This window comes from Ochotona curzoniae, unplaced genomic scaffold (assembly GCF_017591425.1).
Source record: "Ochotona curzoniae isolate NIBS_2020 unplaced genomic scaffold, NIBS_Ocur_1.0 scaffold_4683, whole genome shotgun sequence".
Lineage (NCBI taxonomy): Eukaryota > Metazoa > Chordata > Mammalia > Lagomorpha > Ochotonidae > Ochotona > Ochotona curzoniae.
The window spans coordinates 31,877,809-31,905,229 of record NW_024467121.1 but is presented as its reverse complement, the minus strand read 5'-3'; the positions used below and the strand labels follow the sequence as shown (position 1 = coordinate 31,905,229).

The 27,421-nt window shown below is 41.5% G+C and overlaps 1 protein-coding gene across 1 annotated transcript in view; it reads left to right on the top strand.

Moving 5' to 3' along the window:
• Positions 1-27,421, top strand: part of DISC1 (DISC1 scaffold protein) — a 254,432-nt gene that overhangs the window by 192,811 nt on the left and 34,200 nt on the right. The window contains exon 10 of the mRNA XM_040968315.1: positions 6,558-6,618. Coding sequence (XP_040824249.1) covers positions 6,558-6,618 — 61 coding nt within the window. The remainder of the gene's footprint in view (positions 1-6,557; positions 6,619-27,421) is intronic.

Here is a 27,421-nt window from a genome sequence, read left to right as displayed (position 1 = left end):
CTGTGTAGGATTTCATGAGGCAGATTCTACCAGATGTCAAGACCCTACTTACATTCCACCCAACTTACTGAGACTATGTAGTTCCAATTCTGTTTTTCTGTATTGTTGACTTCACGTGGTCCTTGTTTAGATTGTATTGCCTCTGCATCTTCATGGATGATTTGATTGCCCAAACACAGATCCTCTCATTAAGTTTAAGAGAAAACAATACCTTAGAAATTTCAAAATTGCTCAGAATTTTAAAATTTCTTCTTTGCTTTTCATATCTTCCTTCTGAAAATAATTGAGTAACTGGAAGCTCATTTTGTTTAAATAAATCCTTAACTTTTAATCTTTGGAATCTGATGCTGTTTTTGTAAAAATAGGACAGGTCTCTCTTAGAATTTATGTTGTTTTAGAAAACTCTATTTGAATAACTAATAGGTGACCAAATTTGTGATTAATGATAAATGGATGGAGTGCCTCTAGCTTCTGTTTCAAGCCTGAGATCATATTGTACTGATCTGATTTTTCTGTCCTAATTGATTAAAGATGTGTCATTCAATATGATAACAAGTCTGTTACTTATTCTTCCATGCTATTTTAATGATAAGTATTACAGTCTTTTTCTCATGCAAACAAAAAGCATTAATTCATTGAGACATATTTGGCCTTGCTTCTACATCCTATGTTTATGTTGAGTAGCCATTTTTTTCTATCAAATTCATAATAATATCTTGTGATTATTGTTTGTAATGAAGATTTATGGAAAATACTGCAGTGTACTTCAATGAGAAAAGGTCAGTGTTTTGAATATTGACCACATAGTTGTGTCCATGTGTCCTTTGAAACTATGTCCTTTCTATTCCAGAATAGGGTCATGTGTAGCACCTTCCAGGAAGTGGGGAACAGATTAGATTCCTGTAACATTGATTTTTTTTAAGATTTATTATTATTATTATTTTATTGGAAAGGCGGATATACAGAGAGGAGAGACAGAGAGGAAGGTCTTCCATCCGATGATTCACTCCCAAGTGAGCCACAACGGCTGATGCCATGCCGATCCGAAGCTAGGAGCCTCTTCCGGGTCTCCCACAGGGTGCAGAGTCCCAAAGCCTTGGGCTGACCTGGACTGCTTTCCCGGGCCACAGGCAGGGAGCTGGAAGGGAAGTGGGGCTGCCAGGATTAGAACCGGCGCCCATATGGGATCCCGGGCGTGCAAGGCGAGGACCCTAGCCACTGCGCCACCGCGCCGGGCCCGTGTAACATTGATTTATGTTGAGTCCACATACTATGTAATGTTGCAGCAGATCTACTGTATTTAGTTATCAATAAGTTATTGTTCCCTTGAATCATAAAGCTAATTAATTTTACGAACCATTTCTGATTGTTCAACCTGTTTGAACTTGGTTTTCCCTTAGCAAGTGGCTGCATTCCTGTCTTTCTCCTACAGGAACTTAGAGCCCCCAGGTCTTTGTTTTCTTTAGCTTTCTTTTCAGCCTTATGCATTGATTGTAGCACCTGTTTTTGTTCTTGGAACTACAGCCTTTCGCATAGATCCCTACTCTATTACACCTAAGATGATGGCAAAAGGAAAGAAAAAGAAGGGACACAGAGGAGGCAGAAAGGTGAGCTTTGTTTTAGTCACTGTATCTGTGAGCCTTGTTCTTTAGGAATCTTAGCATCTAGACTCTGCATGACATCCTGGACCTCTCATGAAGGTTGTGAGTCAAATCAGCGTGGAGCTGATATTCAAATCTAGGCACTCTGTTGTGGGAGACAGGCATCCCAAGTAGCATCTTCATCATTGCAACAAATGCCCTCCCAGATTCTGAAATATCATGAATCCAAACCTGAGGTCTTGCTTGAATCCTCAAACTACTTTCAACTGTTGTCCCTCCCATGCCAGTTGATGACAACTCTTCCCCCAATGGTGTAGGCACAAACCTGTAGTCATTCCAGAGTCTTTGTTTTTGTCTCATCTAACATTTAATACAGCCAGTAAAGTTACTGTCTTTACCTTTAAAGTATAATCTGAAATTTGCCCACTTATCATCAACTCTTGCCAACTCTCTGATCTAAGTCCTTGTTGGAACTCAGAATATGCTTCACCCAAGTATGACACCTTGAAAACTGATAACACAGCAGATTCACTCTCTGATCTTTTCCTGACTTTTGGTGTGAAAGTTGGGCATAAAATAAGTCTCTGATTTACTTCTTCTAAAAGTAAGTCTTAAGTCCCTTATACGACAAGTGTTGCAGAGGTAAGGAATGGGAACTAGAGGGTTTAAGAATCTTCACAGACAAGCCTTGCTTGGTTTCCTCTTCTTTATTCCTGTAAAGCCACATCCCTTTTTTGTTCAATTGCATTTTTACACAGCTGTCAATTCTTTATCAAATCTAAGTAGAAAAATACTATTTTGGGGCCCGACAAGGTATCCTAGAAGCTAAAGTCTTCAGTTTGAACGTATTTGGATCCCAAATGGACACCAGTTCTAATCCCAGCAGCCCCGTTTCCCATCCAGCTCCCTGCTTGTGGCCTGGAAAAGCAGTAAAGGATGACCCAAAGTCTTGGGACCCTGCACCTATGTAGGAGACTTGGAAGAGGCTTCGGATTGGCTCAGCTCTGGCCCTTGTGGCCACTTGGGGAACAAATCAATGCACAGAAGATCTTCCACTCTGTCTCTCCATATGTGTGTGTGTATATATATATATAATATATATATATATATATATAATTTTGCAATAAAAATAAATAAATCTTTAAAAATATAATTTTTGGAGCCAGGCGCAGTATCCTAGTGGCTAAAGTCCTTGCGTTGCATCGCTGGGATCCTGTATGGGTGCTGGTTTGTGTCCCAGCTGCTGCACTTCCCTTTCAGCTTCCTGCTTGTGGCCTGAAAAGGCAGTGGAGGCTGGTCCAGGGCCGTGGGACCCTGCACCTATGTAGGAGACCCAGAGGAAGCTTCTAGTTCCTGACTCTGGAATGGCTCAGCTGGCCGTTGTGGCCACTGGGTAGTGAACTAGCTGATGGAAGATCTTTTTCTCTGTGTCTCCTCTTATCTCTGTAAATCTGATTTTCCATAAAAATAAATGTCTTTTTAAAAAACTGTAATTTTTTGACTTTATGCCTTCCCTTCTTTTAGAAAACGTGCATTTACTTAGTTACTTTATTGTTTGTTTAGTTTCATTTTGTTGGGAGGCAGAGATAGACAGAGGTCTCCCATCTGCTGGTTCACTGCCCATGTACCCATAGTTGTCCAGATTATGCCAGGCAGAATCGGGGATCCAGGAACTCAACATAGCTGACCCGTGCACGTGGTAAGAGTCCTAACACTAGAGCCATCGGCAGTGCTTCCCAGGGTCTATGCTAGCAGGAAACTGGAATCAGGAGCAGAGCCAGGATTCCAACACAGACATTTCAAGTATTTTAACCTGCAGGCCAAATGCCTACCCCAGCTTTTTCAATTCAAAGACTACTATGTCACATAAAAGATTTATTAGACACATGCATATGGCATGTCTTTCGCTGGATAATTTTTCTTTCATGGTGGAAGTGTTAAAAGGACTTTCTTGTGGTTGACGAAAAGATAATATTCTTCTATCTTCACGTCATTTCCGTCTTCCTTTCCTGGAGGATCATGCTAATCTTCCTCTATGTCTTTCTGCTTCTATATCATTCTCTTATAGGATATTCTCAACACAGTAGCTGTGAGTCAATTCCATTCTGCTGTAGTGTTTTCTCACTTCATTAGCAACACTGAAAGTCTTGACAGTAGCTTTCCAGACACTACAACTACTTAGTAAATGTATGTATTATAAGCTGAATGACTGAACATTACAGCTCATTATTTGAATGAGTTCTCTGGATCAGGAACTCAAGAGTGTGGTGGAGATGGCTAGTGGCTTATCTGTGTTCCATGATGGCAAGTCCTCTTAATGTTTTCTAACTGTGCATCTGGAGATTGATGCTAACCATAGAGCAACCTTTACGTTGGGTCTTGGAATAGCTACACTGCCCTCTACGCATGAACTGGGTTTCTTCACATTGTGGAAGCTGTGTTTTCATGAGAGAGAGCCAGGTGGAAGGCCTGGCATGGTGGCCCATTGGCTGCTCACCTTGCAAACATCAGGGTTCCATGAGGGTGCAACTTTGTGTCCTGGCTGCTCCACTTCCCCATCCAGTTCCTTGCTTATGGCCTGGGATGACAGTAGAGGATGGCCCAAGGCCTTAGAATCCTGCACTTTCATGGGAGATCCAGAGGAGCTCCTGGTTCCTAGCTTCAGATCAGCTCATCCCTGGCCATTGTAGCCAGCTGGGTAGTGGACCAGCAGATGGAGGATGTTTCTCTTTTTCTCTCTGTGGATCTGCCTTTCCAATGGAAATGAATAGTTGTTTAAATCAGTCGATCAACGGATCAATCAGTAATTTAAAAAATGGCCAGGTGGAAGGTATAGAGACTCTAAGGTATACAGAATCTTTTCCAGTATATTTGATTATTGGGGTAGGCAGACCATCCAGCTTACCAGGATGGAAACGGACTTCACCTCTTGATGAAAAGTGGCAAGGACCAGGATGAGTTATGGAGCCAAAAAATATGTGCTGTGGCCATGTTCTGAGGGTCTCTGCTGCCACAATGGCCCCCCATGATTGGACCTAGGCTGTTATTCTGCCTTCATCTCTTCTGCCATGGAATGTTGGTTCCAGCCACATTGTGCTTAGGACATTCAAGTAATTTGTGTGAACCAACAAATAGCGCAATTGAGTTGGTCAAGTAGACCAGTATTAGTCACTAAGATTAGCAGTTCTTTCTGTTGTTCAGTTTTCTCTTTTGGCACTTTATGAATTAATTATTCAGAAATTCCAATTTTTATAAGATCTATTTTTTATTGAAGGCAGATTTGGAGAGAGAAAGAGATGGAAAGAGAGATTGAGAAAGAATATTCCTTCTGCTGATTCACTCCTCAAAATGGCTGAAATGAATGAAACGGCTAGAGCTGGGTTGGTCTGAAAGCAGGATCAACCCAGGAAAGATCAGGTAGAATCCAGGAACTTGGAACTCCGTCCACTGGTTCAGTCCCAAAATGGCTACAATGGCTGGGGCCGGGATTCAAACTGGTATCCATTTTGGATGCTGGCATGTGAGCACCACCTTTACCTATTACACCTCAATGCCAGCACCAGAACTTGTAATTTTTTTGCATTTTTATCTAAATATATTTTCTTATGAGTCATTTCAGAGCTTTTTTTCAAATGTACATCACACCACAGCACATGACCAGAATGACAGAACTCTTAATAGCAGTAGCAGTTACAGCAATAGAAATGGAGGGTTCACTTGTAATTTCAGATGCTTTTTTAGGGGACCCTTCAGCTTCTGGGCAGGTCTTGAATACATCTCAGCCAGTTGTCACCTTGATAGCAAGGCATTGTCATTCCTCAAATGAAGAAATGGAGGGTTTCAGAACTTCCCCTAAAGTGTGTCAAAGCTTTATTATCAGTAAGCTATCCCCTTTGATTTGTTTAACCACACCATTTCTTCCTTGTTTCACAAACTGATTAGGAGGCAGTGGGCTATCTTGAGTAGTAGCTCATTGGAGGCTGGATAGGTTGACTTCTACTTACTTAAAGGATGACATGTTTATGCTTGTTTCCAAGTGAACTGGCCTACCACCCTGCTACCACTGATGAGGTGCCCCCCCTTTAACTATGGGATGAGAGTTATTCCAACTTTGGGTTTTATTTCCACGTGTTCCACGAGTAGCTCTTGGCTACTGAGGGGGAAAGGTGAGAGGTAGAGAGCACATGTGACCAGTGAGAGACTATTTGTGAACTATCTTTGAAGACTCAAGCAAGGGTGAGAGACTGTGGTTGTCCCTCTTCTCTGATTTTTCTGTAGAAACTCTGGAGTCTTAGAATCTATTCCCACTGAGTGACTTCAGGCAGCCACTCTGATGACTTGGCGAGTTCTCCAAATAAAGGTTATTATCATCATCAGATGCTTGACTATGATCCTTTCATTTCTGGATTTCAGTTGAACATTTCTGAGTTTTGTAAGAAAAAATCCAGGCTTATTTTGCGTTTATTGAAAAGCAGAGTGACAGAGGAACACACACACACACACAGAAAGAGAGTGTGTGTGTGTGTGTGTTGTGTGTGTGTGTGTGTTGTGTGTGTGTGTGTTGTGTGTGTGTGTGTGAGAGAGAGAGAGAGAGAGAGAGAGAGAGAGAGAGAGAGAGAGAGAGATGAGGTAGGATTAGGGATCTTCTGTCTGCCAATGCATTCCCAAATGGCCACAGTGGCCAGGGATAGAGCAGGTCAAAGCCACAAGCCAGCCCACAACTCCATCTATCCCAGAATTCCAACTCATCTCCCACCTTTAGGACAGCTTTCCTAGGAGCATTAGCAGGGAGCTGAATTTGAAGTGGAATGGGTACCTGGGACTCCAACCAGCTCTCTGATAGGGGATGCCGGGGTCACAGGCGATAGCTAAGCCCACTGTGCCACAGTCTGGTCCCTAAGTTTGCTCAATTTTGAATGCAGTTGTAATCACTTCGGATTTCTTTCTTTTTTGCAGAAGTAAGTGTGAAGGAAAATGTTGTGAAATACATGGAAATCCTTGAGGATAAACTAAGTAGGTAAGAATAATGTCTATATTGCAGACTCCATGGCACGTTTAGATGTTTTACTGTAACAGAATTTAGTTAAAGCAATGAAAAATAGTAGTCGATTTCTATAATAAATTATCAGTAAAAACACGAGCATCCTCTGAATGCTGGTAGAGAAGGAGCAGATATGATTCAAATATTTCCCACTTGCAGTCTGCTCTTGAAAAGTAAATTGTTGAGGATGTCCGAAAATGTTTGGGGGAGATCATAGAGCAGTTTTCATGTTCCACAAGAAGGAGATATATCTTCTTTAGTGTATTACGTTAGAATTCATGCCTTGCTCTGTTTCTTTATTTCTTTTTAGCATCTGAAGGGGGTGTTAAGAGTGTTGAAGCAGTATATTCATGGTTGAAAACAATGTAGAAATGCTCATCCTGGGTTCTGTTGTGAATGTTGAATCAAAACCAGTGGGAAAATTCCTATAATCCAGATTTGAGAAATGTTAGGGCTGCTGCATCATGTCAAGATGTTTCTGGTTTTTGTGGATGTGTATTTATGAAAATAAATCCCAGTCACCATTTCTGTTCCTAATTAAGAGAACAAGTACCAGAATGTAAGATGCATGTTCCTCCCTGGGAGCCATTTGGTTTGATGGGGAACATTTTGCTACTATTTTGGAGATTGTTAAGCAACTCTTGAGACAGGTTGTGCCTTAAACCTTCCCCTGCTAGAATAATGCCATCGGCCTTTTCTTTGAGAGATGCTGTGAAGAGCAGCTCACTGACCCCTGCTCTTCATAGTAAGCAAGGCACTTATCCTGAAGGCACAGGATTTGTTCGAATGCACTCCCCAGCCCTGAAATGTACTGATCCTTCTCTACCTGGCTTGCCCGCAGACCTGGGGAGGAGCTGTATACAGGGTTTGGCATGGGGAGGGCAGACTTTTGAGTCAGCTAAACACCTGAGCAATGGAGTCTGCCCACTTCCACTTCTCCTGGGGATTCTGAGGAGGATTTCAGGTATGCCCCTTCTTGATCTTAACCATGCCCTCATTTTTATATATTCATAAGAACCATGTACATTCCCAGTTAGGTTACTCAGCTACGTATTGTAGTCCTTTTGGCAGAGAAGCTGATTTCATTTATAACTGCTCAAGTTCAGGGAAGCAGTTTCAGTTATAAAATTGGAGTAAGAGAATGTATCTTCTGGGGCCAGCTCCTAAATTTAATTAAACCCTGTATATCAATCACTACCATTGTTAAGTCAGCAAATGCTAGTTCCTTTCACCTCCTGCTTCACCTGCTCTTCCTTTACCTTATCTACACCCGATTCCCATCCTCTTATCCTCCACACTGGCCCTTCCTCCTGTGCACCAATCCAGTACCCCAGCCCACCATCTACCTGACTGCTAGGAAGGGAACCAAGGACTCATGCCAGTCCCCCTCCTTTCTTCTCCCACTCAGCTCCCAAGTCCTGTCCATTCTGCCTTTTTAGTGTTTCACAGCCCCGCCTGCTGTTATCTGTGAGCGTGGACCTGTCTTTTCTCCCTAAATTCCCATGGGAGCTATATCTGCTTTCCTGTGTCTCCCTTTCATTGTACTTTCCACATGGTCCTGGGTGACTACCTTAAACCACTAATGTGATCATTGTGCAAGGCTGCCTATCATCCAAGGGATAAAATTCACAGCACTCCTCCATATGGTCCATTCATGTCCTTGAATATTACCCATCACCACCCCCTTCACACATGCTAATACTATCGTGGGTTTTTTTTTTCTTTTAGGAAAAAATGATTTTTAAGTGGAATTGCATTGGATTGAATCATGTGTAATATTTGCCATTTGATCGTTTCGGATCTAGGAAAATGCTGACTTTGAATGGTTCACCCCAATACCAGCAGCCATGCAGTGATTGTCAGGACAGTCAGATGTTGTGACCTGAGACTGGCTGGTCTCCTTCCATGACGCTCATGCATATGCTTGGAATGCTCCCTCCTTCTGTTGCATGTACTCCATGATGTGCATGGATGCCAATTCTGTCCCCTTAAGGTGTTTGTTTTGCTAATCCTTTTCTATCCTTTGAATCTTATATTTCTTCTGTTTAATACCTTCTATGACTCTCCTAAGACAGAATCATGTGCTTTCTTTGAATCTTTCTAAGTGCTTCCTCTCAAGTATTATTCAGAATTGACTCCACAGTGATTAGCAGTATTGCATAATATAGGAGTGTAATAAATATATGTTGAATGACTGGTTAAATATATGAATGAGTGAAACCAATAGTCCTCCCCATCTCATCTTATATCACTTCCTACCTTTCTCTTTGCCTCTCCAGCTTGTCAATGTTCCCATTTTCTTATCCTCTAGATTCTCATAGATTAGTTACCTAGGATCCTACCACAAATTCAAATGACCAGAATGGTAGTTGGCAACTCCAATGGCATATTTCCTGAGGGCATTGCTATATCATATTGTTAAGAGGCCTAGTACAGAATTGTTGAAACTGTCATGAAAGAAGCATTGGAATAAGAAGAGACAAGTCTGCCTGGAATTGACCCCTCTCTGTTGCCAGGCAGTTTTGTTGCTGCCTCAGAAGACAGAGGCAGAATATACACTGCCAACTTTGGGGTAACTGGCAGATTGCCTTGTTGATGCCCTGAGTGCTACTGTTTCTATGGGATTCACTAGTGATGTATCATATTCATGGTTCCTTTGAAGGCATAAAAATCCTAAAACACAAAAGCAATTTTTGGCACTTGATATTGTTTACATCATAATCACTACTCCACTAATAACACAAGATATTAATCAGTGCAAGATAATAGATGTTGTCTATTTCTGTTTGTTGTCTGTTTCTACCATCTTTGACATCTCTTGGTCTGCTAAGAGTTTAGAAAGAAAGCTTATGAGAACTAAATGAGTGGTTCCCATCTCTCCCCCCGCCCCATTAGAATGTTATAGCAGGACTGGTATGATAGCCTAATAGCTAAATCATCTCCTTATGTGTGCTAGAATCCCATATGGGTGCTAATTCAACTTCTGGATGCTCCCAAGCTTTGGGACCCTGTACCTCCATGGGAGACCTGGAAGAAGCTCCTGGCTTTGGATCAGCTCAGCTCATGCCATCGCAGCCATTTGGGGAGTGGACCAGTAGATGTAAGATTTTTCTGAGTCTCTCCTCTCTGTAAATCTGGCTTTCCAATAAATGTAAAACATTCTTAAAAAAAAAAAAAAGAATGTTGAAGAGGATGCAATGAGGAAGAGTGCTGTGAGATTTGCATCTGACTAGTCCCAGTTTTGGAAAACAAGGCTGAAAGACAACACTTTTACTATATTGAAGTGCTTTGAGTTCTAGAAACCCAAATACTGAGAAAAATCTGGGCAGACTCAACATCTAATCTCTTTGAAGAACATCAAGTGCATTAGAAAGTTAAAAGGTATGTGACAATGTCAGCTTCTTGTACTATGCAAAACAAAACTGGGCAAATTTTAACTGAGGAAATTTAGCATGTATTTAGATTTGTCTTGTAATGATCTCATTTGTAAGTTAAATGGATGCATGCTTCTATTATTGCTTTCAAAGACAGAAGCAACATATGGATTAGTCTTTTACTGTTGATTTTCGCCTGATTCAGAGATGTCCCTCTTTCCTTTATCTATGGCTGAATAGCCAAGAGGAGGACATGATCAGGATTACATGATCATTCTTTGGATGCTTTCCTCCCTATTCCACGTGCCACTGCTTTTGACACGGTAGGATTAATGATTTCCTAACAACTTCATGCCTTCTGGCCTAACATCCTTTCACAGCTAGAATGAGCTTATTATCTCCTTTCTGGGATGTTTTTGCTCGTGGCATAAATCCTACAGTCTTTGCACCCTCAGGCTCTCCATGGAGTAGTTCTCATGGCACTGATTTGTATGTGTGCTCTGTCCAGCAGTCTAAAGGGAAAGGAGCAATCCAGAAGTGAGGCTCCAGCCTACTCAGCCAACCTCAGCTCCTAATCCCTACCTGTATCAAGTTTCTGAGTCCAGATTAGCTGAACATTCAGTCTCCCAAGTGAACTGTACTCCACAGGAGTGCCTGGAGTCCTTCCTAAGTAGCCTGTGGGTGCATATTCACCCTCAGTACTCTGCCCGGTAATTTGTTCCATAAAGCTTCCTGGCCTCTTTCTGTTTCCTTCGGAACCCGTCGTGATAGCCACTAAAAACAATTCACAGTAACGACTTCTTTCTAATACCATACGGCTATATGAGTTCCTTGAAGATAAATTCCAATCTTTATTTGTTATGTATTTCAAGTGGCTGGCATGCTGCTTGGCATTTAGTAACCATAAATTTAGAGTTAATACTAGAAAGGAAAGGATGAAGACTAAATTTATCTTAGAAGTTTATTTGCAATTACTGCATTAAAAAGTCATTGCAGCATAAGAAGATGTCATACCCAAACCTAATTAAATCTTATGGGTACATAATATACTGTATACTCTTAAGTTGTGTGTGTGAACCTATGTATGTGTGTGTGTGTGTGTGTGTGTGTGTGTGTGTGTGTGTGTATAGTTTTAAAAGGATTTACTGTTTTAAAATCAGAGTTATATACAGAGAGGGAGAGACAGGTATCTTGCATCTGCTGGTTCACTCTCTGGATGGGCGTAAGGGTCAGCACTGGACCAGGCCAAAGCCATGATGGAGGAGCTTCTTCTAGGTCTCCCATGAAGGTGTCAGGGTTTGTTAAAGCACTTGAGCCATCTTTCTGTTGCTTTTCTAAGGCCATTAGCAGGGAAGTAGATTGAGAGTGGAGCAGCTGGGACATGAACTGGCTCCCATGTAGGATTGCAATGAGCAACTTTAGCCACTATGCTGTAACACTGGCCCCTGCTAATGGCTCAAGTGCTTTAACAAAACAAACCCTGACACCTGCATGGGAGACCAGGAAGAAGCTCCTCCCTCATGGCTGAAATACAGCAAGTAGGAAATACACAGACAAAGATCTTCCTCTTGCTGGTTCATTCTCCAAATGATCACAATGCTGGAACTGAACTGATCCGAAGTCAGGGACTGGGAGCTTCTTCCAGGTCTCTCATATGGGTGCAGGGTCCCAAGGCCTTGAGTTATCTTCCACTGCTTTCTAAGGCCAGAAATATGGAACTGGATAAGAAATGGAGCAGCCAGAACATGAACCAGTGCTCATACGGTATCCTGGTGCATGTAAGGCAAGAATTTAGCCACTGGGCCATCACATCAGAATGTATGTCTAATTGTTCCTATCACTCAAGTTTCATTGCTTTAGAAGTAAAGTCTAAGTATAAAAACCTAAGCATGATATTATGGCTTAGTATATTTTCCCTTGAGACTTAACCATGCTTTAATTTTTATAGTTTCAACATTCCCTTAAAGAATCAAGTGAAACATTAAAAACATCCTTACTTTATAGATGTGTTATATTTTAAAATCAGTCTCATATCTTATTCCTAATCATTATCCAAGAGAAATCCAGTATTGTCCAATGACAAACTCATGTTTGTGTGGGCCAAATCTATCCACTGAGGATGTGAATTTCTTGTGTCTGTGAATTAATGGGAAATTTTCTCTTCTTTGTAGAACTTCTCAGTTCTATCTCTACTTTTTTTTCCCTCTGAAGCTGAATATATAAAACCTTTGCCACAAACTGTAAATGTCACGTTTTTTTTTTCCCTTACACCTTGTAGGCTTTCTTGAGTCTTTGCTTTGAGTGTGCAGCATATTTTTATAATCAGAAAAGGAAGTGGGAAAATCATTAAAATCTGTTTTGAACATGAAACTTGCTAGAAACCTGCTTTGAGACCCTTCAGAGCTTTAACAGGAAATATCAAGAACCTGTCTTTTTCTGAAGTATAGAGACTGAAATTTTTTTCTAAAGATAATCTAGTTCTGCCAAAAAAAAAAAAAGGCTTAGTTTCTAATTATCTTGGCATTTCAATATGGACAGCCTGAAGAAAAATGTTAGCCATGTGAGCTCACTCAGCTAATCCCAGAGGACGCCAACAGGGCTAACCAGGGGGCATATAGCCATAGTGGTTTCTGCCTGGAAAACCACCTTTTCAGCCTATTTATTTTTTAAATATTTATTTGTTTCTATTTGAAAGGCAAATTTTACAGAGAGAAGGAGAGATAAAGAGAAAAGGTCTTCTGTCCCCTGGTTCACTCCCCAAATGGCTGTGACGGTCAGAGCTGAGCTGATCTGAAGTTGAGAGCCAGGAGTTCTACCAGGTCTCCCTCATGAGTGCAAGGCCATAAGGAGCGTAAACCAGCAGGTGAAAGCACTTGCGCGCTCTCTCTGTCTCTCCTCCATTCAAATCAAATGAAAAGTAATCGAAATTTTGAAATATGATTTTAAGCAGTATATGTATACCATTTATGAAACAAATAAAGGTACATGTTCATAATGTTTTACCCATGAGTGTATACATTATGCTCGTTCTAAACCAGGTATCACATCCATCCTTCTTTGTCTTCACAACCACAAAGGAAAAGAAGGAAAATTAATTGTGTAGTAGTAAAGTCAACAGATTGAACAAGAGGCTGAAGAGGCAGACATTTAGAGACAGGGGGTGATAATAATAAAAGGCTGAGGAAAGAGATCTTAACACGTAGTCAGCATTGCTGTCTTTAGATGGGACTGTGGGAGTTTTTTCCAGGAGTGGTCCCTGCCACTGCCATACATCATGTCCCTGTAAAAATTACAAAGAAAAAAAGTAAGAAGGAAAGGAGGAGGAGAGTGAGAAGCACAGGCAGGAGGGCAGGTAAGGCGAGACGTATCACTATGCACCTAAATCCGCATTGTGAAGCATGCGAACTTTGTTCGGTTTATATAAATTAAATACTTCTAAAAATATTTAAAAAGCTGAAAACATAAGAATCTATTTATCCCAGGTACACAAACACAAGATTGAGAAATGTTTGTTTTTGTGATAGACATGGAAGCTGCTCATTGACTTCTTGTCATTTAAGAAAGGAAGCATCTCACAGCTATTCTGTATCGGGAGCCTGCATTTGAGCCCTGGGTCCTCTTTCCATTCTGGCTTCCTGATACTGTACATCCTGAGAAGCAGCACGTGGTGGCTCTAGTACTTGGGTCCCTGCTGCCCTCGACACAGGAACCCAAAGTTAAGATCCAGTGTCCAAACTGTGACCTGGCCCACTCCAGCTGTTGCAGTCATATGGAAAATGAACCAATAGGTTTAAGCGCTCGTTGTCTTTCGTTTTCTCTCTGTCTTTTAAGTCAAACATAAATAAATAACGTTTTAGACAATGAGTGGAATTCTGTGAGATCCCACTGTGAGATCCTCCTTACACCAAATGGTGCATGGTAATTTTGAACTTTCTATATACTGAGAACAATTTACTTGCAGCCCACATTGAATTTACTTTCAACACTTTGAGGGAAAGGAACAGAAGTTGTGGTAGCCAGTAACTAGTCAGTTGGCTGCCATGGGAACACTCTCCCTAGGTACAAAGCAAGGAAAGCAAGTGTGTGTGGACACCTCCGACAGCTCATGCATGCTCTTATTTGGTTGTTTTGGCCCTGTTCTGGGCCTCACATCTTGGCGGATAACTTCATGCCTTTCCCACTCCTTCTTAGTGGTCTTGACCCCTCTTGGTCCTAGGTAGCCTCAGAAGGACTGAAAGGAATTCTCATTTTCTTTCTTTGCACCGCTGTATCACCCCTTTTCCTATCTGGGGACTGTTTGTATCAGCTCTGTCTCTTTGGAACAGAGGAGAGTTTAGAATGCAGAGACTGGGAAGGGCATTGCCTTCTCATCCCTACCACCTAAGTGGTCTTGCTAACTGAGCAGAAGCCTGATTAGCCTGCTCAGTTTCCACTGAGGTAGGTGGAGTCCTCCAAGGCTCCCCCAGTTTGCCTCTCACCTGCCCTTGGTTCATGTGGCCCTGAAAAAATAGTTTAACTTTGCATCTGTCCATTTCCTCATCCCACTGCCTGCTAAAGACCCACATACCTTGTGAACACTTGTGACTTCATCCGTTGGTTGGAAATACAACATGGGCCCCACTTCCGAAAACAGATATGTGGATCTCACACAACATGCAAATTAAAGTCATCATCAAAATATTCATTATTGGATTTGTCCTTCTGGGACCTTTGAAACTTGGCTACGTATAAGATCTGACTTCTTAGGAGGATCAAGGATCCTAACCAGCCTGTTGTAAGAAATCTCACCTGATGAACTGTATAAAACTCACCATAGAATCATTGATTCCTTATATATGACATAGTTTGTCTCATCCTGGCAAAAAAAATCTTAAATATATCTTAAGTGATATTACATAAATTGGCTTAGATATATACACATATAAAAAATAATTATGTCATAAAATGTTTGAATTAAAAATAGTTTAAAAATAAGGAAGGGAAAACAAGGATAGGGAAAAAATTGGTAATGTTCAGACGGGGGTTAGGCTCCATACCATAGTAGCTTTTTTGTCTAGACACTAAATTAAGTTATGAATGGCATATTTATAAAACTACGTTACTTTTTATAAGGTAAATGTGAAGGATATGATTTTTTATAAATGTTGTAGAGCTGCTTTGGCTTTTATAGTTCACTTTGCTTTCCGTTTTCTTAGAACTCCAGCAGTAAAATCTTGCTCGAAATGACCTTCTTTGTAGAAACTCACTTGTGGTGAAATTTCCTTCTCAGAGCCCTCAGAGCAGAAAGGACCGATCCTCATGAAGTTTTTCAGAAAGAGAAAGCCAAATCGTTTATCCAGAACCTTACCCCCACTATTCTCAGAGCAGAAAAAATGCAAGATAGGTAGAGGCACTCGTTTTAAAACCAAAACCAGGCAATTAATACACACATTCCTAGTCCCACTTCTAGACTCAGCAAAGAGCCCCAGAGGCTGGCAGCAATTCTGTCTTCCACCAACTCTCTGCTGCCACTATGGAGACTGTAGGAAGCCACCCCATTAATAATCCCATGCACAATTACTATGGAAAACCCGAGACATTTAAAGGACGGGCTTTGGAATCACACCCTTCAAGCTTGAGTGTTCCTACGTGGGCACAGGTGCTCGGACAGGGAATGTTGCATCTCAGTTGGCGCTTTAACACCAGCACCAAACACTCCACATCATGGCCTCTCCTTAGCTGTTTCCTTTCACTAGGCTAAGAAGTCTCTCCAACACCTAATTTTCCATTGTAATATTAAGAAAATGATAGAATAGTGTGTAATAGAATAATGTTTCTTGCAAATAATGAGAGATTAACAAATGATAAGTTACTCATTAATAACAGTTATGGGACCATGAAAATCAGGAAGATAAAAAAAAAATCTGTGAGTACACATTCAAAAGATCACTTATTTTATAAAACCAAATCATCATTCTAATGAGATTCTGAGGAGAGGGGAGATATTTGCTCATAGCCAACACATTCCATTAAGGGTTCGCCAAACATCCTCGATTAACCAAACAGCCAGCTTGTACTGCTGTAGATTCTTTGGCCAACTGGTAGTACCTCCTGCAGAGGGTGGAAAGAAATGAGGTAATTGAGTTCTTGTTAATGGCTGTAGCTGAGGATTTAGAACCTCTTCTGGTTCCTACCAGCAAATGATTGAAATCCCAGGGCAATCTGCTGACCGTCTTAGAGCTGTGGAGATTAGGAGAGCCTGGACTCTCAGGCTGCAGAGTTCAGACTCTGGGAAGCATTTCTCATCTCCCCTGAGATTCCCACAATCTCCATGATCCCTCATCTCGGCCTTCTGTGGAGCTGAGAATAAAATCGCTCTGACTTTAGAGAATGCATTCTTAAGGATAGGAACTCCAGTGTACTTTTTTTTTTCTTCTCTTGGATGTTTTCCTTGGAGAAAAGAAAAATTCTGGCCTTGAGAAGGCAATGGATAGGAGAAAAGATTAGACATGAAGCCCTTGGACTTATATAGCAAGGGCCTTCTTCCTAGTACTTACTGCTTCATTGAAATTCTGGGTGTCATAAACAATGGGAACCAGAGCTGGAATAACGAGGAGGATGTTGCTCACCTGTCATCATTTTATTTATCAGAAATATTTTAATAGTTAATTGGATATGGTGCTCTTATAAAGAGATAGCCATCCTTCGCCAAATAACCGTAATTTTAATGCATAGAATAGAAAGCAGATAGGATATTTTCCTTTAAGTAAAAAGCTCTGGTAGCAAACCCTACTGTAGTTTCTGGAGTTTAGTGCGAAGATTGTCTGCTTTAAATCAATGATCTGGGGCCCAGCGTGATAGCCTAGCGGCTAAAGTCCTTGCCTTGCTTGCACCAGGATCCCATTTGGGCACTGGTTCCACTTCCCATCCAGCTTGCCACTTGTGGCCTGAGAAAGCAGTCGAGGATGACCTAAAGCCTTGGGATCCTGCATCCGTGTGGGAAATCTGGAAGAAGCTCTAGGCTTCTGGCTTTGGATTGGCTCAGCTCCAGGCCATTTGTGGCAGCCTGGGGAGTGAACTAGCAGACTGAAGATGTTCCTCTCTGTCTCTCCTCCTCTCTGAATATCTGTCTTTCCGATAAAAGTAAATACAAATCTTTTTAAAAATTAATGATCTGGTCACCCTACCCATTGAGATCAATTAGGAAATCAGCCAACGTTTAGGGTGACCCAAAACTTGGTGATGTGCCCAGTGATTGAGGAGCGAGAAATTCTTTCATTTACATAGTTTAAGTTTGGAGAAGGACATTCAAATTAGGCTAAATTAGAAGGCCATCTGCAGAGTACAATCCTCACATGTGTGCCCATATCACCTAAGAGGTGTTGATGTGTTTCACAGTATGCACAATTTAAGATAGCTGTCACATTTTATTCTAAGTCTTAAAGATTTCTTTTATTTTCATTGGAAAGGCAGATTTACAAAGAGAAGGGAAAACAGAGAACCATTCATTGGTTCACTCCCCAAATTACCACAATGGTTGGAGTTGATCTGATCTGAAGTCAGGAGCCAGGAGCTTCTTCTGGTCTCTCACGTAGAGGCAGTGTCCCAAGGACTTGGACCATGCCCTGCTGCGTTCCCGGGCAGGGAGCTAGGTTGGAAGTGGAGCAGCCAGGACATCAACTGGTGGTACCCAAGGGATGTCGGCGCTTGAAGTAGAGCCTCTGTTGAGCCACTGTGCTGGTCTGTCCTGTCACATTGTAAAAAGAAAATGGTAGCTAATCAATAGGGGATGTCCAAAATTACACAATATATATATATTTTTTTACAAACTCAAAAGAAACCATTATAACTTAAGTGTTTTGCCTGACTTTGGCTGGAAGTTGAGCCATCTAACAGAAAAAAAAAAATTAATTGCTATACTGATGGAAACCCCGGCAGGTCGATATCCAATTTGTCATTAGTTAAACAAGAACACTTTTTAATGATTCAAGGAAGAGTAGTCAAGATCGGATGATAGTTTAATTTGCTAACATGGTAGGAAACTGTTGGCTTTAGACACGTGATTTCGCAGAAGTCAGATTCCTCGTGGAATTTGTCCTGTGCTTGTAGCACACAGTCCTTTTTAAGACTGCTCGATGCCCTGATCTCGCCTTGCAGATGACAGCCCTACAGCAGCTATGGCAAATGGAGGGCAGACAAAATATTACGCACAACATGTTCTATGACTCATTCTGTTCCTTTTTCTCAGCCACCCTGAGTCATACAGCAGCTGGGAGAACATTAGCTAACAGGGAGTGCGCTGTGGAGATTCTCTGTGCTAGGCTGCAGCCTGTGGTATGTGGGAACCCACGCAAAGATGGATGTTAAAACTCTTATCACTATACCTCAGGCGGGAAACAGTCTTTCCCCTTCTGTTACTGCTGTTGTTAAGATGACATTTCTAGAGCTGAAAAGAATTTTATGTGACTGTACTGTATGCAGAGTCTCAAATGATGATTTGCCAGTCCCATTCATCACAGAAACAGAACTTTTCATCTGGGCTTCTTAAAAAAAAAAAAAATTCCCCAGGAGAACCCATAAAATTACTTAGTGGGATAAGGAGGAGAGGAGACTCGCCAAAATGATGACTTGTGACAATTACACGAAACAATTTGCCTGAGTTATTTCCTTTATTATTGTGTAAATGAGAAAATAAGCGAGCACTCTGGTTATCAGCTGTAGTTTTGCAATAGATGTTTTCCACCGGTATAGATTGGTAATGATGCTGCATCATCTCCCTTTGTGTGTGAGCTTGAGCCTGCCTCTCTTAATTGGCACGCTCTCTCTCTCTCTCTCTCTGGAATTTCCCTGATTGATTGCTACTCATTGGAATTTACCTTTGTTTTGATGCTGGCATTTGTGAGCTGTTGTGGTTACAGAGTGGAAATTGTTCTAGAGGGTTGCTTTGATACAAACTGCTTGTGTGTTGTGGCTTATTGGAGCATGAAGGAGAGATGTGTTTTTGTAAGATGTCATGCCCTCCTCCTTGCCAGAAGGGCAAGGTCTTACCTGTAGTATGTTTCATCTGATTCTTTGCATCTACAACTGACTGTGAATCCTTTCCATTAGATGGGGCCAGTCAAGTGTAACTTGTGTGGCTTCAGAATAAATATGGCCTTAGCTTGGTCTCACAATTTGTCAATATTTAAATCCTAGAATGGAAGCTGCAAACAGGAGAGCTTGTTTCTCATTTCAAGCTATTTTTGTCTCCCAAGAAAGAATTATTCTGTAAGAAGGAGTGGGACAATATATGGAACTTCAAATCCCCTGAGATTAACTTCTGAAAGCAAATTAATCATTTGGCTTCAGTCATTGTACTTTTCTAAGTCAGTAACAGTCACCATGCTTCATGACATAGGGTTCTGGAGGCAAATAATGGAGACTTTGCATATGGATTTTAAGGGAACAAGTTGGATTATTGACAGTTTAGTGGATGCTTTGGTCCTTGTGTCTTTTAAAATAAGAAGTTCTAAAGGGGCTTGCACTGTGGCATAGTAAGTAAACCCACTGTCTGCAGTGCCAGTTTCCCATATGGGTACCAGTTCAAGTCCTGTCTGCTCTGCTTCAAATTCAGCCTCCTGCTAAAGTGCTTGAGGAAACAGCAGAATATGGTTCAAGTGCTTGTACCTCTGCCACCTACCTGGGAGACCTGGAAGAAGCTCCTGATTCCTGGCTTCAAACTGACCCAACTCTAACCATTTTTGCCATTTAGGCAGTGAACCAACAAGTGAAAGAACTATCTGTTTCTTCTGCGCTCTCTCTCTTTAACTCTGTCAAAAAATAAATTAATCTTAAAAAAAGAGAAAACCTTGAGATAAATAGAATAGTAGAAGCACTGTTTTTAAACCCTTATAGCCATACTTTATTTTGTCAACATTAAGATTCATCAATCAGTGATTTTATGCCAGTTAGTTTGAGCCTAGATTAGTACTATAATAAAATGAACCAACAACAACAATCAATATAGTAGTATGCAAGAAATTTTAAAGCCTGTGAGGTGATTTAAAAGTATTTTATCCTCTTTTCATTGGTTTATTCATTCGTTAAGTGATTGCATAACTTACCTGGGCTCAAAGCACTCTCCTCCTACATTCTGTGACCTCTGTAACCGGAGAATAGGTCAGACTGGAGGCAATGTGCTCCCCTTGGCGGGAGTGTTCACTAATGGGCCTCTGAAGCCTATCTCCGACTCCGTGTGGGACTCTGGGACCTCAAACGAACCTAAGACAGCACAGAATGGGAAAGAAAGTGTGTGTTTGACAAATTCTGATTATTTTCTGGCCTCTGGGTGTCAGTCTTGACTCCGGCTTTAAGCCTCCCTCGGGGGCCTGTTACTACCACTAAGCAGAAACTGAAGTGCTTCTGAAAAGGATCCGGGTACATAATAGCTGCTGCCAGCATGTTCCTAGTCTTTCTGGCAGGTGTAACTTTAGTACAGGGAAAAAAAGATTTGCCTTTCTTTTGACATAGGATGATGGAAGTTCTGCTTCTTAGTTCCATGTTGAAGAGTAACCCAGAAGCATAGACCCTTATCTTGGAGAAAACATCTGCAAAATCTGAGGCATCAAAAGGCTAGCTGCTTACCTCCCCAGGATAGACTTCTTTTATAACCTCACTGCTGGGCTTAACTCCACACTTGAGTAGTGAGCAACTCCGGTTCGCTCTGAGAAAACCATCAAAACGTAACAATCAGTAGCGAGACATGTGGCACCGTGGGTTAAGCTGCTGGTTTCAACATCCAGCATCCTGTATAGCATGTGCTGGTGTGAGTCCCAGCTTCCGTGCTTTCAGTATAACTCCCTGCAGATGTACCAGGGAAGTAGCACATGGTGGCCTAAGGAGACCCAGATGTCGTTCCTGGCTCTTGGCTTCAGACTGACTCAGCACTGCTTATTGCAGCCATTTGAGAAACAAGCCAGCAAAATATATTCTTCTCTCTCTTCCCCCAATGCCTTCCCTTCTGTTGAACTGACTTTTAGGTGAACAAATGAACTATTAAAAACAAAACATTAGATAAAAGCAAAGGTGCTTTAAAATGAAAGATTGTTGGAAGATTCAAGTGACAATCATAGGTCAGTGCCTTACCTGGGCAAGAGATTTCTGTGTCATAGAGTTTACCAGTTACTGCACAAGGGCTGTGTTACAGAAACCTGCTGGCACCCTGTGAGATGTGAGCTCTGTTACTAGCATGAACACAGAAGGCACCCAGGAAGCTGAGCCCTCACCCAGGGTCTCCCAGGAGCATGTGTGGGATGTGATCCTCTGTTGCCCTGACCTCTCCTAGAGCCCCTTCTCTGAGCTTTACACTGGCACAACATTTTTATTCCTTCATTGCATTTCAATAATTTAGTCATACATATTCATACCCCCCAACCCTTAAATGGAAGTTTGGGGAATAAATTTTGTTCTGCATATAGCAATGTGAACTTTGAAAAAAAATTTGGGCCTAGGGAATAGAATCTATCAGACCATTATTCACCTTTCTAACACAGCCATGTCATTCATTCCAATAGGAAAGGACCAAGTTCTATAAAACTGGGAAAAAGAATCTCTTCTAGATCCAGATTTCTCAGGGCCCTGTGATAACATCCTGTGCTGATTTTCAGATATTATTCCTCATACTAATAATATTGTATTCTAAATATCCTAGGATTAAGGACAACAATTAATTGTTTGCACTGATATTGGGAACATGGCTTTTATTACCCTGAGAGTTTACCAAAAATTATTTTCCTGTATTAATGCATGGTAATTACATTGCAGTTAAGTTTTTGTTATGTGCACAAACTATAGCCATTGTAGGATGCTTGATTGGTTCCTAACATTTTTGCCATTTGTCAACTGAAAAAATACTTTGTCTTTGCTCAAAAACCTTGGTGCTTTAAGCTGATGGGGATTTAGCTAAGAGGCATCTACTTTCCTGCAGTCTTTTATTCCAGAGGTGGAAATGTGAGAACAGATGTACATCTTTTTTTAAAGCCTTTTTCTCAATTTAAAAGAAAAAATGCAATGTACCAGCCATGGTGATAGATAGGAAGAGAACCTTTCAAGGAAGATAAACCTGTATGAAAGATTCTCTCTCACAGGATGAAGATTCTTCCCTAAAATATACGTTCTGTGCCACTTACGTATACAAGAGGCCACATCAGATTTAATATATTACTGCTGAGTAAGACTTTGACTTTAACCAGATGCTTGCCATGGAGTATTCTAGCAAAACAGAATCTGAAGCAGCCACAGGCAAGTCCTCTGATTCTGGAACACATGCTGGTCCTCAAGCGGAAACTGTCCATGCTTATCTTGAATCATCCCCCACTGCTTGCTCAGCACACTACCTGAACCTCTGAGAACTAGGGGTTTGTAATTTTCCTCTGATATGATGAAGGAAAACCATACATATTTATATTTTTAAAATTCCAGGTGTTTTCTAGACTCAAGGAAAGAGGAACCAAGCAGGTTATCCATGAATATTTTACGGAGTGGTGTGAACTATCATCCTAGAATAGCAGGGAGTAAAGAAAGACTGCATTCCCTTTGGGTGCAGGCTGGGGAACAGAAATGGCATGACTTGTCCATGAGGCTGGAGAGAGCTGATCTGATAAGATGGAAAAGGCTACCACAGCTTGAAGGACAGTGAGGCTTATTGCGTAATATTTGGCCATTGTCAGAGACCCTGGAAATATACCTACCGGTGATAAAACAAGTACCAATGGATCTGTAAAGGGGAAGAGAAGGAGGGTCTCAGTGAAACGCAGCATTTCTGAAGGACTGGTGAGCAACACTCATCAGAGAAGATTGGAGAGCAGAAGGAACTAGAAACTGCAGAGACCAGTCACAAGGCTCTTCACATAATACACTCATGATTCCAGGAGTCCTGACCAGAATGGTGATTCAGTTGGAGAATTGAGAACAGAAGTAAGGACAAATTTAAAGGAAAACCTCAGGTCTTAATGACTGCCTGTGGGGAGTGGCATAGGGGATGGTTCCAGGATATTAAGCAGCGATGATTGGGGAAATGAGCACAGCAAATAATTGATTAAATCATGAGCATTAAAATTGGGAATTGGATTAGAGTAAGAGGGCTGGTGTTGTGATGGTCCCTCTCTGCCACCCTCACTCCCTCCCTTTCTTGCTTCCTTGTTCCCTTCTTTCGTTCCTCTTTCCTTTTCTTCTTTCTTTTTCTCTCTCCCCTGATTTCTTCCTGTCTCCTTTGCAGAGATATTTACCAGTTACTGTAATATCTGTAAGCTCTTGTATTCCCTGAAACTCTCATAGTAAACAAGAGAAACACAGTCTCTGCTCTCATGGAACTTTCACTTAATAGTGGAGGAGGGGAGGGAGAGAAAAACAAGGTGGCGCAGGCAGTCAGAGTACTCTGAAGACAATGCAAGGGCCATCTGGTGGATGGGGATTGATGCTGAAGGGACTGGAAATGATTCCTTTAGTTGGAAGGTTCTGTATTGTGACTTAGAGAAAGCAATGTGAGGATCTTGTGACATTCCAGGTTATTCTGAGTAAAAACAAACATATACCCTCAGACAACAATAGCTGTAGAGTGTGTGCAAAACAAATGAAGGTTGAAGTTCCGGGAGGACACATCATAAGGGCAAGGAGATGAGTGCAAAGGTATAAGCAGAAAGTGAACTGCATTGTACTTTTAACAGGACTGTATAATTCAAATTCTAAGGAATATAGGCATTCATGTGTGAGGGGCAGCCATCATTCTTTGGGCAGAGTTATAGAGAAAGGGGGACAGACACAGTGCCACTCCCCTATTTGGGGAGTGCCCCAAAAGGCCATAACCAATCGATGTCGGGAGCCTGGAATGCCATCCAGATTTTCCATAAGGGTGCAAGGGCCCAGTTGCATTGGAGCTGAATGGGGAGCTGGCCAAGATGGCTGAGAAAAGGCAGATATTGTAGATTAGAATTGACACAGGCAAGGGCCAATGGTTGACAAAGATATAAGCAGATGGCGATTTGGGAGGAAACGGATAGAACAGAGATTAAAAATATATATATGGATTCCGGGGTCAGATGATCTAATCCTTGCTTCCTCAAAACATGTTGATTTTGTGAGCTTGGAAAAATTACGTATCTCTATTTCAGTGTCCCTGTGTTAAAAAGGAAACGAAAGCACGCTTCTCAGAGTGTTGTTATAAACAGGCTAAATGATATACGAAAAGCATGTTTTCTCCGTGAATGGTGCATGCCCAGTAAATGTTTGCTGCCATTAAGTGGTGGTGGTACTGAAAAGTGTTTGAAGAGTCCTGGGAAGAATAATAGACTAGATGTTAGGAAGTATGCCATGACATGTGTGTGTTTGCACGTAGGATTTTGTGATTGCTTTTAATTGAATCCTTCATGTTTATAACCAGCAACATAAAGAAGGGTATAGTTTTGCCCATGATGATGAATGTCTATTCTGTCTGTTACCATTTACAATGGCTGTTATTTTTGTCATCTTAAGAGAAGCGTTCCCACATTTGCACAAAATGAGCAAGACCTGCCACACACACACACAATGATCAGGTAAAGATGGCTTTATGGGTCTCACGCTGCGTATTTGACATCACAATGACCAGTCTCATGAGTTCCTAAGTGTTTTGTTTGGTTTCAGTGTAAATAAGGGATTATGTTTCCTAGGCAGGGAAGGAGACCTTGAAATGTTTCTCATCAAATGAGTGAAAATTGGGTTCTGTCAGTTAATGGGTTTTGTCACTGGGATGAAATTCAGTCTCAGTTCTGCCAGCTAACTAGCTGCTAACTCTGAACACATATCAGTTTCTCTTGGATCTGTGTGCTGAGCTATTAAGTTGAAAATGTGGCAATAAAGACTTATCTCACAATGAAATGGTGCAACCAAATGCAATAATGCTTGAAAAATACCCATCATCCCTACCATGCACAGAGAGGATAATACACAGAAGTCTTCCCATCTAACATCTTTTAATTCAGCCTCCTCCGTTTCCATCATTTCCCACAAGGGAGTCTTGAGAAGTTAATGGTCAACTCTAGAAGTAACTGTCATGTTTATGTAGAACTTGAGGCTGACGCTCTGTTGGAAATACAACGAATAGGTAAGATGATATATGGGACTACTTTTTAGGATGCAACGTAAAATCAAAGAAATCACAGTCTCATCTCTCTCTCTTCATTCTTTGTGTTCTATTTTGTTCCCTGATAACTGGACTTTAGGTTGCAATTGTGTTTTTCACCAGGGGCTGAAGCAATGCGTGGCACTGTTTTCTTTAGAATGAACTGTAACATCTCATTGTTCAGAGAGTGTAAATCCCTCATCCTCCCGATTAGATAATGTACTTTATTCAATATCAGTAGGAAACAAACGGAGAAGTAAACATTTGCCACAAAATGTCTTTCTGATGCCTTGAAAATTAGTTTCCTGTATCCTACAAGTCAGTTACCGTGTTACATCCGCCTCACATTTAGACTCAGAGGAAAACGATCCCCCACAGCAAGGAGCCTGTCACTTGGTGTATCCAGTGGAGATAATGTGACCGTGGTGCATCGGCACTGAATATTGATAAGGATGTGACAGGCCATGCTTCAAGTTTGGTGTCACATTCAAATCGCTGGCTGAGACATGAAAGGAAAACAAGAAATTAATCCCCCTCTTGGAATCTCCTACAGATTCACTCAGTGGTTGGTTGCTACTCAGCAATCTGTCTCCTTCCTTCCCACCCTCCCTTAATAATTGTAATCATATATCCATTATTGGTTTTTCGCAACTGGATAATTGCTTTTCCTTCCTTATTTTCTGGGGCAGTCAGTCCGTTTGCAGAGAAGGGCAGTTGCGTAATGCTTTCTTGCACGTAAACTCGGAGAAGTCAGTTGTGCCCTGCAGATATTGATGTCAGCCCATTTGCTCTCTAGTGAAGTGAAAGAAGGAAATCATTTTATTGTGCTATTTTTAGACTTCAATTTAGATTTAAGGCTTTATGATACTTTGTGTTTTGGGGATAGAGCTGGTGATGGACAATTCAGCTGTTAGTTACTCTGGGTTCTACCTGCTCTGATAGATTTCTCTTTTAGCCTGAATATTTTAGTACTTCTCATCCACATTTTGTTCCTTGGAGGCAGAAAGCTGAACTCTTTATTAACAGTTGTCGCCAATGTAACGTGGAACCAGCAATACCAAGTCTCCAATTTGCCTCCGAAGGCTTGATCTGATATTTCATGTTGATAAATAATCATCACTCTACAAATTCTTTGCAAATAAAATGTATTCATTGACTTAGTTTTCTAGGCAATTTTTCAAAAGCAGTAGGCATAAGCAGGAACAACAACAGCAAAACAACTGGATTATAGCTGAATTTCCTTCTGAATGAACACGTGCGACCCCGGCAAATGGGACTCCGCATTTTTCCCACCTAGGAGAAAGGCCTTGGACAACTACGTGCTTCCTCCCAGTGTAAGTGCTAGTGGGAACCTGGAGTTGATGATGATCAGGGACTTCGACATGGGATGTGAGCATCGTAAGTGATGTCTTAACTGCTCCAGTGCCAGACAGCCATCTCTCACTTTTCCTCTCTTTGATTTGGAGAACTCTTTTTTAGTATCTTCTGTGATTCTCCTCTGAGCTGCTTGTGAATCCTTTTCTTATGGGTGAGAAAATAATGCAGAGTGCACTTACTCATTTGCCTAAAGTTGCTCAGCTGTAAGTGGTCAAGCTGGACCTCAAAGCTATGCAATTCAGCTCCTATTTCATGATTCCTTGCAGAGAAAGCCTCCCTTCGCTTTCAGGATGGGATTTGCAGTGCTGTCCTGCCAAGGCACGAAAGGCCCTAATATCTCTCCATTGATCCTACAATCTTCCCAGGATTACTTATCAATGTGCAATATGCATCCTCAAATCACTCACTATGTGTTTGTGCTTTCATTGGGTTTTCTCTGAGTGTCTATATAAAGTTTAGGACCACTGAGTTGTAAGTAAAAAGAGAAACAAGTACTTCTTAGGATCATAAAATGGCTCTGTTATCTCACATTTTGTAGGGTGCTAAGCATGTCACACGTACAAGACACACCAATATGGTCTCAGAGGGAACCTGCCACACTAGTGTGGATCAGAAAGCCCCAATCCCCAGCAAAAGTCCTAGCAAGATGGTAGGCCGAAATTCAGGTAATGTCTCCTTCCTGGCCCAGGCTCACTGTGCCTCCTTCCCTCCTCAACACCATTATACATTCAGGGGCAGAGGAAGGGTTTCCAGAGAAGACTATAGCTTGGATGGGGAAACTTTGGGAGATTGGTTGGCACTCCTCCATAAAACAATTGTCTCGTTTCTATTTGCACCTCATTACATTGGCATGACAGCTCATCAGGTCACCTTGTTTCTCCCTTTTCTTTCCTTCTCAAGCTTGTGACCTGCA